Genomic DNA, 13,696 nt, shown 5'->3' on the forward strand with positions numbered 1-13,696 from the left:
TTGGTTTTTTTCTTTTTTTTAAAATTTAATTTTTTATTTTTATATTTTTATATTTTTTAAAATTAATTTTTCTCTCTTTTTTTTACTTTTGTTTGGGATAAGTTTTCTAGGGTTCAGACTTTGCCACGGCCCAGTTCACACACAGCGCAGGCTTGGGGGATTCAAAAACCCCCCCTCACACGCAGAAAACCAGAGAACAGAACGCACATGGAGCGGAAAAATAACAAAAGAAACAGAATCGCAGCAGACAAATTGTAGAAACAGATTGCAAAACACGGAAACACCTCAACAACAAACACACAGTCGCCTTTCCTACAGTGTAAATTTCACTTCACGCAGCAGCCCAAGCTGCAAACTGGAGCTTGGTGCAGGGTATCTCCCCGGCAGCGGCGCCAAAAAATGTGCGCTTTTGCCGCACAGGTCGTAGCTGGGGACTTGCCGAGCACCGTATGCGAGCCACGGATGGCTGCAAGCATACAACCAAGAAAGCAAGCTCAACGCAAGGGTGTGTCACTCATCGCTCTAACCGCCGTCGTGAAGGATTCTCGCGTCGCAATTGTGAAGGAGGAGCCGCCGTCGCCGCTATACCGCCTCGTCGCCACCGTGCCGCTACACAGTGCTCGATTGCTCTCTCTCTCTCTCTCTCTCTCTCTCTCTCTCTCTCTCACTCTCTCACACGCAGGAGAAGGAAACCAAGAGGATAAGGCAAGAGCACTCTTGTATTCAACACATGAGAATGAGGGTTTTAGGGTTACATTTGGCTCTTATAGGTGACTTGGCCGTTCACACATGGGCGCCCATACATGGCCGGCCGATCCTAACCCTTATCCTATTGATATTCAAGGTGCGCCTCTCATCGGCGATCACCCAATCCCTTTATCCTTTGCATATGGTGCCGACAAGCCCGGCCCATGACTCAGAATAGTTAAACTAATTACATGACGTAAAACACAGTACGTCTCATTGTCCGTCATAGGTTAACAGAGAGTTTATGTAAAAGTGCTTTGTAGTAGAGGAATCATTCCATAGTTTCCCGTGGTAGATCGTGTTGAATATTTCCTCAATATTCATTGATTCTTGTTAGATAACAGCATTTTATTCTCTAGAACTGATTTCTATAGTGTTCCTTCTCATCAATTGATTCTCCAAAGAATTGCATGAGCATAAGCTTCTCAAGAGATGCTATCGCTTTACCCATCTCAATGGTTTACATTTCTATAGGAAGCATGTACCACCATGTTCTCGGATTTTCTTCAAAGTAGGTGAGTAGGGTGAGCATTACCTGTTTGGGGTCTTTTTGATCAATGGAAGTTTTTCTCAAGAAGTATGCAGTCATTCTGTCAAGGAGGACTACTCTTTGGCTTGTTGCTTTGTAAGGCCATCTAAGTTGATCAATTTCATTTCTGCTTTGTTTAGTAGATTTGCTGATGGCTCTGCATTCTCAAGGGGACCACTTCCATGTTGACCTTTCCATTGTTGCTTCTGATGAGTTTGGCTTTTGCAAGCCGTCTATTATAGTCAAGACCCTTTCAGAGTCATCAACTTTCTCTTCCCTACTGAATGTGAAGGATTTTCCTTCTCCCATCTTGTTGTGTTCTCCACGTTGAGCCAATACGCAACCTATTGTGGCAAAGGCAGAGCCATCTATGTGGATGTAGAATACGATTTCCCAATTAGAGGATCTCAAAATGGGAGCACTTGCCAATGTCTTTTTTAGGGTATCATATACTTATTGGCACTCCTCTGTCCATTCAAAAAACTCTAGGAGTTCGTAAAGGGGACAAGCTATGTCAGCATACATAAAGATGAAATGCCGGTAATAATCAACATGTCCCATGAATCGCTGGACTCCTTTGAAGTTGGTGGGGGGTGGCAGCTCAAGAATGAGTCACACCTTGCTGTCATCGGTGGAGATACCATGTTCTAAGATGACGTGTCCAAGGATTACTCCATGCTAGAACAAGAATCAACATTTCAAAGGGTTAAGAGAGATTTTGTAAAGCCAGCATGTCTCTAGCACTTTTTGTGATAAACGCCACAAATGTGCTTTCCATGTAGAGTTGACACAAAGGTCATCCATATAAAGACTTCAAGGAATTTTTGTAGATACTCCTAGGCTATACACATTACGCATTGGAACAGTCATTTAGCCATGCTATTCAAGTCTCGTCCCCATGGGATTGCGACTGCTACACGAAGTACATGTGCTCACCCTCCATCATGTAATGGCTTAGGATTTGCGGGGGTGGGCTACCTTACTCAGTAGGCTCAAAGGTGGTGCTGTTGTTTGCTTCTCCCTCTTCACCTTCTTCAAAGATCTCAGTCAGGGTCAAAGAACTAGGGGTGGTAAGGGTATTTTGGGCACCCTAAGGATTCCTCTCGGGGCCACTTTATGGCCAGGTTGAGGTACATTGTGTTGTGCCAAGGCTAGCAAGACCAGCGGTTGTCTCGGGTTGGGTGGCAAGGCTTGTGGTAGAGCCCCTGCTTGATCAACTCTTTGGTGCTAGCAATTGGAGGTTTTGTGATTGCCCTACCTTTGGCAGTAGGCACGATAGAGAGTGGGTCAGGGTCTTAAATATGGACACTCCATACTAGTGTGGTTTGCTCAATACATCGGGCACCATACTAGTTCTATCTTGGGGTAAAGATGGGGTTGCCCAACTTAGTCACACCCTTGGCCTACTCTCCATTGTTGGGTCATTTGCTACATTAATACAGCTGTTGCTAGTTGCTCCACTTGTTGTCCTGAAGAGGACTCTTTTCCTTTTCCTTCAAATTTCATGCTTGTAGTTTTGAAGGAAGCTTCAAAAGTCCCCTCATGCAATCCTTGAGAATGAGCTCCTTGATATCGTCCTCAAAATCCATGCCACTTTAGCAGTACTGTTCAAAAGAGGTATAGTCTAGAGCATACAGGGAGTTATGCAAGGTTACGTCTTCAAGACCCTACAGGAATCTCTCGATCAGTCTTTCATCAGAGAACTTGTCTCTATCATTTACAACGAGAGTGGAGGTACCTCACCTGATTGATATAGTCTCGGATGGATTCTCCCTCTTTTGTTTTACATTGTGTAACTGTTTGATTGGACTCCATTGAGTTCCTTGTTTTGAATCCAACTTTGAAAGCCTCTTTCAAGGCATCAAAGGTAGCCTTGTTTCCACTTCCAATGATCAAAACCACTGTCCTACTTTTCCATCAAGAGTGAGGCCAAAGGCAATCACCTTAACCTGAACATCCACATGGCCAAATGCCTCACAAATCTAGTTGAACATTTCCAGGTGACGTATGGGGTCTCTAGACCCATCAAAGCTTAGTGATAAGTTTGGAGATGTGGGCTGGTTTGTTCCTCTCCGTCTCGACCATTGCACTCACTATGCAAGTGATGATGGAGTAATTCATGACGCTACCCCCTCCCTATTTCCATGGCTATCCTCAACATTTCCTGTGTTAATCTTGTCATGTACAGAATTGGTGTAGGTTGGGGTATGATAGGAAGGGGAGCTAGGCCTAGAGGATGGTATCCCATATGTGGACCTTGTCTCAATGTGGGTGGGCCAGTGTGTGCTTCGTTAAGGATCCACATGGTATCCAGAATACGCTTCGCAAGTAGTGGTTGTACATTTGTGCCGTGTGAGGGCTGGAATATTTTGTGTGGGCTCATTCTCTTTGGTAAGAGGTCTTTGGACCTTGGTGAGCTAGCTCCTGACCTAGGTTTGGTGCTGGCATACGGTCTTGGTATGAATCTGTTATTACATTGGTTGGCATGGCTCCCTAGTCTGTTGGATTAGACTGGATTGGGTTACTTGGGCTCTGCCCCACCTCCAGTCTAGGGTCTAGTGGCAGTGTGATAGTTCTCTCTAGCCAACGTTCCATGTTTGTGTCCCTTAGGTGAGGCTCTTCTGATTGCATGTTTCCCAGGATAAAGTTTCTAAGTCTCGAGGTAGGACTCCTTTGCAAATGTGCAAGGGATGCGGGGCCTTGCTCAGGAATCAATGGTATGTCCATGCACTGGGCAGCCATCCTCTTGTCTCTAGGTCACTAGTGTTGTCAAGGACTAACACCATTTGACTCCAAGCTATGTTGATCGAATGGCTAATTAGATCTCACAAGTGATTGTGCATTTGATGGCTTAGTGTCATCAAACAAAGGATCATTTCGCACCAATTTTCCTAAGAGTAGGTGCATGAATGTTGTGTCGAGTGACAATGCAGAATCACACTCTAGACAGGGAAAAGCGACTACGTTCGTGAGGAAGAAGAAGAACAGTACCAAAGGGATGTTGATGCACACCAAGATGCTATCGAAGAATACAAAAGGTGCATAACTGAGGTGGATGAATGGATGGAATCTAGGAGGCAGGTTGAGATGGAGGTCTAGAGGCAAGCACAGGAGGCCGAGAGGCAAGAACAGGAAAGATTATGGGAAGACATGGAAAGAGTGAAAGAGAGCCTTAAGCCAAGGCCACCCCAACTACAGTCACATTCACGTTTTCAATCACACCTCACCGCCGTCCCCCACAATCTTCTTCTCGTCGTGGAGGAGTCAATTGAATCTGTTTGAGAGATTTTGAGGTGTCCGACTGTGTCGGAGCTGAAGGACTTAGGATATCAGTGTTTACATTCAGCCCTTGAAATTCTCCCATGTATACACAAAGCAACACACATGTATATTTTCTGAAATATATGAATACATTAGCTGAAATTCACAAGATATTGAATATTGTTGTCTCTTTTTTTTTCATTAGATACATGTCAAGTATGCTGACAATTGGATGGCATACAGTTTTACACAGCTTTGTATCTAACAAGTATGCTAAAAATTGAATGGCATACTATTGTACACAGCTTTATGTACCTCAGGGGATAGGACAAATAGATTTTTGTTAATTGGGTGTGGGTCCATTCGAAATTTTATTGCTCGTACAAGATCCGTTGCTATGAAGGCCGTCAACTTATCATCCCACAACTCGTAGGTTTGCTCGCTTTAGGTGCATAGAAGAACCCTTTCACAATAAAACAACCTGATGTAATGGCATTCCCCCATCCATCCTTTGTAGGTCTCTTCAGAGCTCTTTCTCCTTTGTGCATTTCAGTACCCAGTCTGTTAGATGTACAACCTGTTGAGGAGTTTGATGCAATGCTGGTAGTGGAGAAGATGTGGTTTAAAGACGGAGAAGGTAGTGACGTTGCATTCTCTGCAAATGCACAAGACAGGCAAGGGAAAGGAGTTCAATGTTGGTGGAGGAGAAGATGTGTTTTAATGTAAGAGATATATGTGATGCTGCATTCTCTGCAAATGCAAAGAAAGGCAAGAGAAGGGCATAAGAAGAAAAAATCAAAGGCGAGTACTTTCCCTTCATGTATGTACTCTTATCTTTTAGTTATATGGTTGTACAGAAGAGAAGAAGATAGAAGAAAATTCAACCACCCATCTGTCTCTAGCATCTGCTTGCATCCAAGAGAATAAACGAGCATACAAGGACCTTCGCTCACATTGTCAATATGGCCTTAATGGGTGAGATAATGAAAGCATAGGAGCCAACCAGCTTGAAGGAAGAATTAGCAGCATATCCAAATCGTAGGTGGACTATGCAAACAATGTATGACTCAATTATGAGAAACTACACTTGGGATCTTGAGAATCGTCCTTCAAAACGAAAGGTTATTGGCACCAACAAGTGGGTTTGGAAGGCCAAGCACAAGTCTGATGGTACATTGTATAAGTACGAGACAAGTGTGCTCAAGTACTCTTGTAAGCAAGATATCCTTCATCTAGAGTCTGTCTAGATTGCCATTAAAGCCCCTTACCCGAAGCATGCGGGTGTGCGAGATAATTATCAATTTATTATCAAAGTTTGTAAGTATTAATATTGTTTAATCTACACTTCTTTTTGCGATTGAGTGCTTTGTATTGTGAAGGCCTTGATTGCATCATTGTGTTTTCTTACAACTCCACTATACAGACAAATTAATTAACTAGTAATCCTTGTGCAGTCTAACTACCAACTATCATTTCACTATGTAGTAATATCTCTACATACTAGCAATATAATTGCTAACAACTAGTCCAATTTTAACACTAGCACTCCACTATGCAGTCCAATTGCTTAACTACTAATTCATTGTGCATACTAGCTACTCACTATCACTCCACTATGTAATCATGTCTCGGCTAACTAGTAGTCATATTATATAGTCCAATTGCTTTACTAGTTAGCATTCCAACTGTGCAATCGCCTTGCTAATTCTATCTGACTTGCGAGAGCAGTGGTACTTCATAAAAGAAGCAACAGACACAAAAGTGGATAATAATGAAAAAGTGACAGAGAATATTTAAGAAGACTATTTTATAACTCATTAATCTCAATTATGCATTTTACAGTAACTTGAAAAAAATAACCATGCATATAAGCATGCCAAAGAAACCATGCATACAAGGATGCCAAATGAACCAAGCATACATGACTCGTAAAAATGTCCAAACTTTAACATCACATTCAAACGGCATGCTATTATACACAGCCTCATACACTTCAAGTGAAAGTCCATACAATTTACTCACCCACAATAGCGTTCATTAAGAATTTGATAGCTCCCACAAGATGTGACTACATAAGCACTTCTGGTTGAGAAATAAGCAAATAGTAGCCTTAATTATCTTTCCTTGCGTAGAAGACACCGTTTGCCACATATGAGCCCCATGCAATAATGCTTCCCCATGCATTATTTTGTGGCTAGCTCTTTTGCTTGAGTGATTTAAACTAGCACAAGAGAATGCTATTATTATGTGCCATTTATAGATGATTTTTCTCCAAGGATTTGAACTTATGTCTTAAAAGAGAAATCTCAAGTGTACACACGGTTTAGAAGCAAACTGGAATAGATATCAAAATTACTTGGGTCAAATTAAATACATCTCTAATGATTTTAATGCATACTTGAGGAGTCAATGGATTGTTAGACCCAAAATCCCTAATGAGTTTTTAATGCATACTTGAGGAGTCAATGGATTGTTAGACCCAAGATTTGTACTCAATAAAATGATAGCAAAGAGGATGAATAGTCATATATTAAACAAGAAAAATATGCCATTACACTATTGGGCAGAGGCAGCACGTGGGCGATATACATGAGGAATAGAACTCCTACGACTACAATACATAAAACGACTGCATACGCTATCTTCATATTCAATTACAAGAGAAAGAGATAGACCCGAAGACAAAAAAAAAAGCATTTTATATGCCTTTATCTAAATTTTAGACAAATTTTTTTAAGGTCAACCTAGTTTATGGGCTTCAAATTGAAGGTTAGGGTAGGCCTTCAAATTGAAGCACTAATGTCCAACAGTTTGGACATGACGGCAGACATGCATCAGCCGATACCAGTCTGCATAAGGACATAAGCAGTAATGAACAGACAAGTTGTTTTAAGAAAAATGATAGCCTAAATCTCACACATCAGCCAAGACGAGTTTTGATGCAGGGAATGAATCTCCAAAAATACATGCAACCTGTAAAGAAAATCATCTCCAGTTAGGTATCTGACCGAGTTTATCAAAGGTTAAGAAGTGATTGGATGCAAGTAGTATATACCTAGATGAATCCAGGAACATGCCCAAATTCACCTTATAAGAGAGTGCAATTCATAACGCCATTGTAGTCATCCACAAGACAATAAACCATCAAATCCATCATGCATAGTATGGACTAGATACTACAACATCCCCACTAACGTCATCAATGCCCAATAGTGGGTGTAGAACTTGGTATCAATATATGCTCCCACACACACACACACCCCCATGCACACACACAGCATACATTCATGCAGAGGTCTGTGTATTGAGTTTCTGTCAGTGCTTCGGATATACAGGGCAAACTCAGCCATAATGAAGCCTAGCACCAAGGATCATAACAAATAGAAAGAATTATTACAACAAAAAGGATGCAAGTAGGTCTATAAGATCAAGCATAATTTGGATAGCAACATAAGCATGTTTAAATTAAGTTTAGTTGCCAAGGGCTATGCACAACAATATGGGATAGCTTATGAGGAAACTTTCAACCCAATTGCCAAGATGGAAACCATACGAACAGTGATTGCAGTGGCTGTCCATAGAAAGTGGATACCACACCGAATGGTTATAAAAATTTCCTTCTTGAAGGGTGATTAACAGCTCTTTCAAGTTGAACTCTATCTACAACTGTATCTTGACATCCTATCTCAAAGCCTTGGCATTGAGATTATCAGAGATGGACACGACACATGGGTCCTTCGGAGGCTGTATTATGCCATTGACACACTCTCATGTTATGGGGTGATAGCTTGTAAGCCTATCTAACTGCCATTAGAGCAGAATGCAAACTTGAAAACAAATACAAGAGATCTTCCTGGGAATCCTACCATGTGCAAGCCTTGGCATTGAGATTATCGGAGATGGACACGACACATGAGTCCTTTGGAGGCAGTATTATGCCATTGACACACTCATGTTATGGGATGATAGCTTGTAAGCCCATCTAACTGCAATTAGAGCATAATGCAAACTTGAAAGAAAATACAAGAGATCTCCTGGGGATCCTACCAATGTGCAAGCCTTGGCATTGAGATTATCGGAGATGGACACGACACATGAGTCCTTTGGAGGCAGTATTATGCCATTGACACACTCTCATGTTATGGGATGATAGCTTGTAAGCCCATCTAACTGCCATTAGAGCAGAATGCAAACTTGAAAGAAAATACAAGAGATCTTCCTGGGAATCCTACCATGTGCAAGCAGATGGTTGGCAACTCGATTTATCTTACAATCACTAGACCAGAGCTCAACTATGCAGTTAGTTTAGTGAGTAAATTTATGCAGCACCTAGGAAGTCACACTTACATGCAGCCAGGAGGATCCTGAGATATGTTAAGTCTACTTTGCACTACGGACTTCATTAGAAATCAATAACCTTTTCCCATAGCTAGCACTTGTGCCACCATGTCATGCAATGTCGTCATACCTAGGGATAGGGGGTAGTAGAGGAATACCTCCATGCTTCAAAGATATGGTTTTTTTTTCGAGCCGGGGTCTACCATGGCCTTAGAATGCTGCCCATAGGCTTGAACAGAGAAACGCTTTTGTTGCACTGGACGCAGCAACCAAATGGTCAGCCTACCAGTAAAGAGGTCAGCCTACCGGTAGAGACCAATATTATACAGACCATGTAACTTTCAAACTTTTGCGAGCTCATTATTCTGGTAAAAAGCAAGATAGTAACATGCCCACAAGGTGAGTGTAGGGCACGACAAATAACAACATTTGGTTGTGAGCATGTATGTCATCAACAATGCCCCATCAACAAGAGGTTTGCTTTCCAAACAAAAGCAAACAACATTTGTATTGTGCAAGTCCAAAGACCACAACACAGAGAGCTAGTACCAAACTTCCACCTGTAAAAGCAACACTTAGGATAAGCTCAACATAAGAGCAACTTGGGCTTACATTCAAGTATCATATGTTTCAGGAGATTATACTATGCAGAACCCATTAAAAGCTGAGCATCAAATTCATTGTTGCCAGCATGCAATTTGTAAGACAGAGCACTCGGATACAATCCTTCACATCTTAGAATCCCTGTGCTTGACCTATACTTAGATTAACTTCATGGCTATATATAATGGTGATAGAGCTCTTGGCCATTCCATTCAGATTGATCACATACACACTACCCAAAACAAATCGAAGCCTGAAAAAAAATGAATTGATGCCCTATGCATAACAGTGGCCAAGAACATTATGAAGTTGCTTGAGTAGCTCTTGGGCTTTGCACTTGGCACGGGAAGTGCCATCACTTTGCAAGACCAGAAGCAACTGTGGATAAATACCGGCCTCCAGAGCTAAGCGTAGAGTCTCAGTTCTATTCAAAGAGCAAACTTCTAAGATACAAGCAGCAGCATGCTCTGTGCTGAGGTGAGATACCCTTACCATTCTCTCAATCAGAGCTGGAAAGAAGCCAGGAAGCCTAGATGCTGCATCTTTGCCTTCCACCGTGTCGCAAAGGAGTTCCATCGTGGCAAGCGCCCTCTCTGTGGAGGCCTTGTGACATCCACCAATCACATTCACAAGAGCAGTTATTGCCCCAGCTTTGATTGCCCTTGCTCGGTTTCCTCTAGACTCACAAGCGCGCTCCAAGACCTTCACCACTGACTTCTCCGCCTTGGGGCTGAGACACTCCTCTGTAAGTAGAGAGACCAGGCCTTCAAAGACACCATTCGCTTTACCCACAGCTTCTCTAGAGTCATCTTGCTTGAAGAGAGTTCTCAGCAGTGCAGCCGCAGCAAGCTTCGCCCCAGTGGTGCAGCCATATCTGAGGTGCCATACAATCCATGAGAGCTTCTGCTGCTCCATGGCTAAGGTTTTGGTCTCGGGGTTATTCCTGCATAAGAGGGCAAGAATGAAGAGGGCATCTTCACATGCCTCACATTCTTCATGGACAAGGTCGGAGGGGTTCACCCATAGCAGAGAGACGAGGAGGAGCGGGCCACCCGTACTGACAATGCATGTACGATTCTCCTCGCTCTCTTTGGCAAGCTGTTTGAGGCCTCTAACTGCAGACTGAACTCTCTGCCCTCTGGCAATTTCCTTCAAAAATGAGAGCACACAGTCCCGGACGTCTACACAGTTGGACGGGATGATGTTCTCTCCTTTGAAGGATCTTTTCCAGCCATTGTCTGCACACCATGCCTGGATGAGTCGCCGCACAATGACATTGGGTATGAGGGATGGATCCTGCAAGGAAACCATGGTAACAGGGCATGTATTGTGGCCTGCACGGAGCCATTTCTCAATGTTGGCCCTGTCATAGGTATGGCCTGTGGACAGAGTGACTGGGTCCTTCATGACCTCCAGTGAAATGGGGCACAGAAAAGAAGGTGGCACCGGACGTGCCATGTGTTCATATCGCCCTGGTGCACCCAGAAGAAACTTCAAATTTCGCACAACCTGCAAAATCCCTTCAGAAACTATGGGTTCAAAAGCCAGAGAGACCCTAGGTTTCGGAGAGCTTCCAGGAACCCTACGTTGCACAGAGCTCTTGCCAAAGTCCTGGAAATGTAAGACAAATTGCTCATACCCTAGCTTTGCTACAGCTTCATTTGGGTGGTATTGCAGGATCTTTGCAGTGGCTATGGCAGGAACATGCAGTAATCCCAGCTTTGCTAAACCCTAGATTCGCAGCTTCAAGGCTACGGCGCAGAGAGAGTGTATAGTTATGGTAGTAACCTGCACCCCTAGCTTTTATCCTGAGACAGGTTATCCTCACAAGAGCTTGCAGAGCAGAGTGGCTATGGCGGGGTGAGAGCTTCTTAAAGAGGCCGGCTTTTAGAGAGAACGCAAAGCTTCACAGCTTTAAACAAGCTTGCAAGGAAGGCCGGATATGGCAGCAGCCGGCAGATTCTGCAACACAGAAGGCTAAAGGGAAGCCTCTATGCATAACGTGAAGCCCCCACGAAAGAAGAAGAAAAAGGTGAGATATGGCAGAGCTATGGAGCTCGCAGAGCTGCCAATAAAACAAGATATATAGGGAGCTCTGGCTATGGCAAATCCTCGCTCCGCCACCAAAAAAAATATTTTTTTATAAGTATTGATTAAGGCTAAATAAAACGAAACAAAAGTAATTAAATTAAAAAGTCGAGTCCCATTGAATGTTTCAAGATAATAGAATCAGATAGATGCTTCCTTAGGCTCAAAATTAATTAAAAAAACTCGTGACATGCTGTAATAATTATTAGGATCTATCATTTTTATAAAATAGAATATACAATCATAGAATACAAATTCTCCTTGCATAAAAAATAATTAATTATGTATCTTTATGTATTATAATCTGACCACCACCATCCAACTTCCAAACTTTCCTGGCTTTAACACCCTTTTTATTACTATTTTACTAATGAAAGCCATGATTTCTTTCATGGTTTCCTCCTTGAGTAAAGACACCCAAAAATAACAAAAGTGATAACCCTACCAACTTTGGGACTTTGCTTCCAGGGGTTTATCCCAGGAGTAGCGACCTTGCCTCCCGAAAGGGAGGTACAGGGTTCGAATCTACCCACTCCCAGAGTGGAATGTGAGTGGCATGTTATTTTAGTACCCTCTCTCACATTTTTTAAAAAGAAAAATTTTGGGACTTTAAAGAGGGGATCCCCCCTGCTTGGGTTGCCCCATCGGCATCTCGGGTTAGTCTCTCGTTCTAAGTTTTAGGGGGATTTGGACATGAAATCCCTTGTCTATGATGAGAGAAGGGTGGAATAGATCATTCTATGGGCACCCATGAGTGCCTTAAGCGCCTTAGAGTTAAAATTTCCAAACATATTAAAACAAGTTCACCTTTTTTTGGCCCGCCTCCTACTTGTATCCCCCTTTTCTCCTACATGGATTCCAAAGGGTAAGCCTTGTCACTTTTTGTTGTCGTTGGTTACCTTTTCAAAGCTTCAATTATTTCAAAAGCACACAAATCTTGTGGTCAAACTTCAAAGTCAATGAATAGTTCCTACGTGCCATCATGCATGAAAAGGGCCCATTGCCCATGATCTATTCAACTTTTCAATGTATATTGTGTGATTGATTTCAATGTGATCTACCTTAGGATAGACTACCCATAAAAAATAGTTTTATTGCTTTTTGATGAAGGAAAGTCACACTCTCACACTTGAGTAGTACCACCCTTCAAATATTTAAGAGTCAAGGTAGGAAACTAGCTCATGGCAAGCCTCACAAGGTAGATAATTGGATTGTTGGAGTCGAGTCAACACCGTGCACACTCGCAAAATGAGAAGCATGCGTCGAAGCAAGCTCTTAATATTTGGTGTCCATGTCAGCTAAGCCCTTGTGTTAGAGGTGACGAAGCTTTATATTATGTGCTTGTTGTCACCACCACAAATGAAGGCCAAGGGTGCTAGGCATGTTGCCCAATTGATGTGTGTGTGGTGACCACCACACCAACATGCATGGGACACACATACACCACATGAACTCCCTCTAGCAAGGGGAGATCATCTAAGGCGATTCATACTCACAATCTCCGTAATGGGAATCATCAACCCTAACCACTATGCTAATGCCTTGAAGACATGTATTTAAATATTGAGAGCAAGTGATTGTACCTTAGGATAATATAATTAAATAATAATCAAGAAAGTAAGTGCTTGGCAAGTGGGCTTAGTGAATGATAACCAAGTGTCTTTTCATGTCCAAAGGTCTCTTAATTGTAAATAATTCCTAAAGGTCCAAGAATGTCTCGTTTAGAAACATTCCCAAACAAGGTGACAATGAAACCGATGTGCATTCTACCAAGGGTTTTTGTTACATGGATCGTGATTTAAGAATAAGGACCACATTGGAGTGACCACATTCCATCGTTGTTATCAGGACCGTGATTAAAAAATAAGGACCACATTGGAATGACACATTCGCCCGTTGTTGAAAGAGGCATTATAACTACCCTTTGTCTCTCCTTTATCCAACAAGCATAAGGCATGCTTTATTAGATTAAGGAGTCTAGTCTACATCTATCCATGTCCACAAAGAACCTTTAATCATGTTTATTGTCTTTATTATGATGAAAGCATTACACAAACACATTATTATTGAATAATTTGAGCAAAAATGTAACGGTATTGATGAGTTTGTAAAAAACTTACTTGCATGAGT

The 13,696-nt window shown here is 42.3% G+C and overlaps 1 protein-coding gene across 2 annotated transcripts; it reads right to left on the bottom strand.

The window, feature by feature from the left end:
• Positions 1-7,259: 7,259 nt before the first annotated feature.
• Positions 7,260-11,572, bottom strand: LOC147633271 (U-box domain-containing protein 26-like). Of its 2 annotated transcripts, none has more exons than XM_086806302.1 (2): positions 9,971-11,572; positions 7,260-7,510 (listed from the first exon to the last, which is right to left on the bottom strand). In XM_086806302.1, exons 1-2 carry the CDS (start codon positions 10,934-10,936, stop codon positions 7,451-7,453), a joined length of 1,026 nt encoding a protein of 341 aa, XP_086662428.1. In that variant the 5' UTR covers positions 10,937-11,572; the 3' UTR covers positions 7,260-7,450. The 2 variants fall into 2 exon arrangements, with proteins under 2 accessions (XP_086662428.1, XP_086662429.1); XM_086806303.1 differs by lacking the exon at positions 7,260-7,510 and adding an exon at positions 8,267-9,435.
• Positions 11,573-13,696: the final 2,124 nt, after the last annotated feature.

This window comes from Cibotium barometz, chromosome 12, assembly GCF_041138505.1.
Source record: "Cibotium barometz isolate CiBa-2024 chromosome 12, ASM4113850v1, whole genome shotgun sequence".
NCBI classification, from domain to species: domain Eukaryota; kingdom Viridiplantae; phylum Streptophyta; class Polypodiopsida; order Cyatheales; family Cibotiaceae; genus Cibotium; species Cibotium barometz.

Bases quoted from the DNA above. Each gene is read 5' to 3' on its own strand.
- LOC147633271 (XM_086806302.1), bottom strand. From the start codon at position 10,936: ATGGCACGTCCGGTGCCACCTTCTTTTCTGTGCCCCATTTCACTGGAG. The intron at 7,511-9,970 runs GTAAGGGTATCT...TTTTCTTTACAG, and splicing joins CAGCTCTGATTGAGAGAATG to GTTGCATGTATTTTTGGAGA.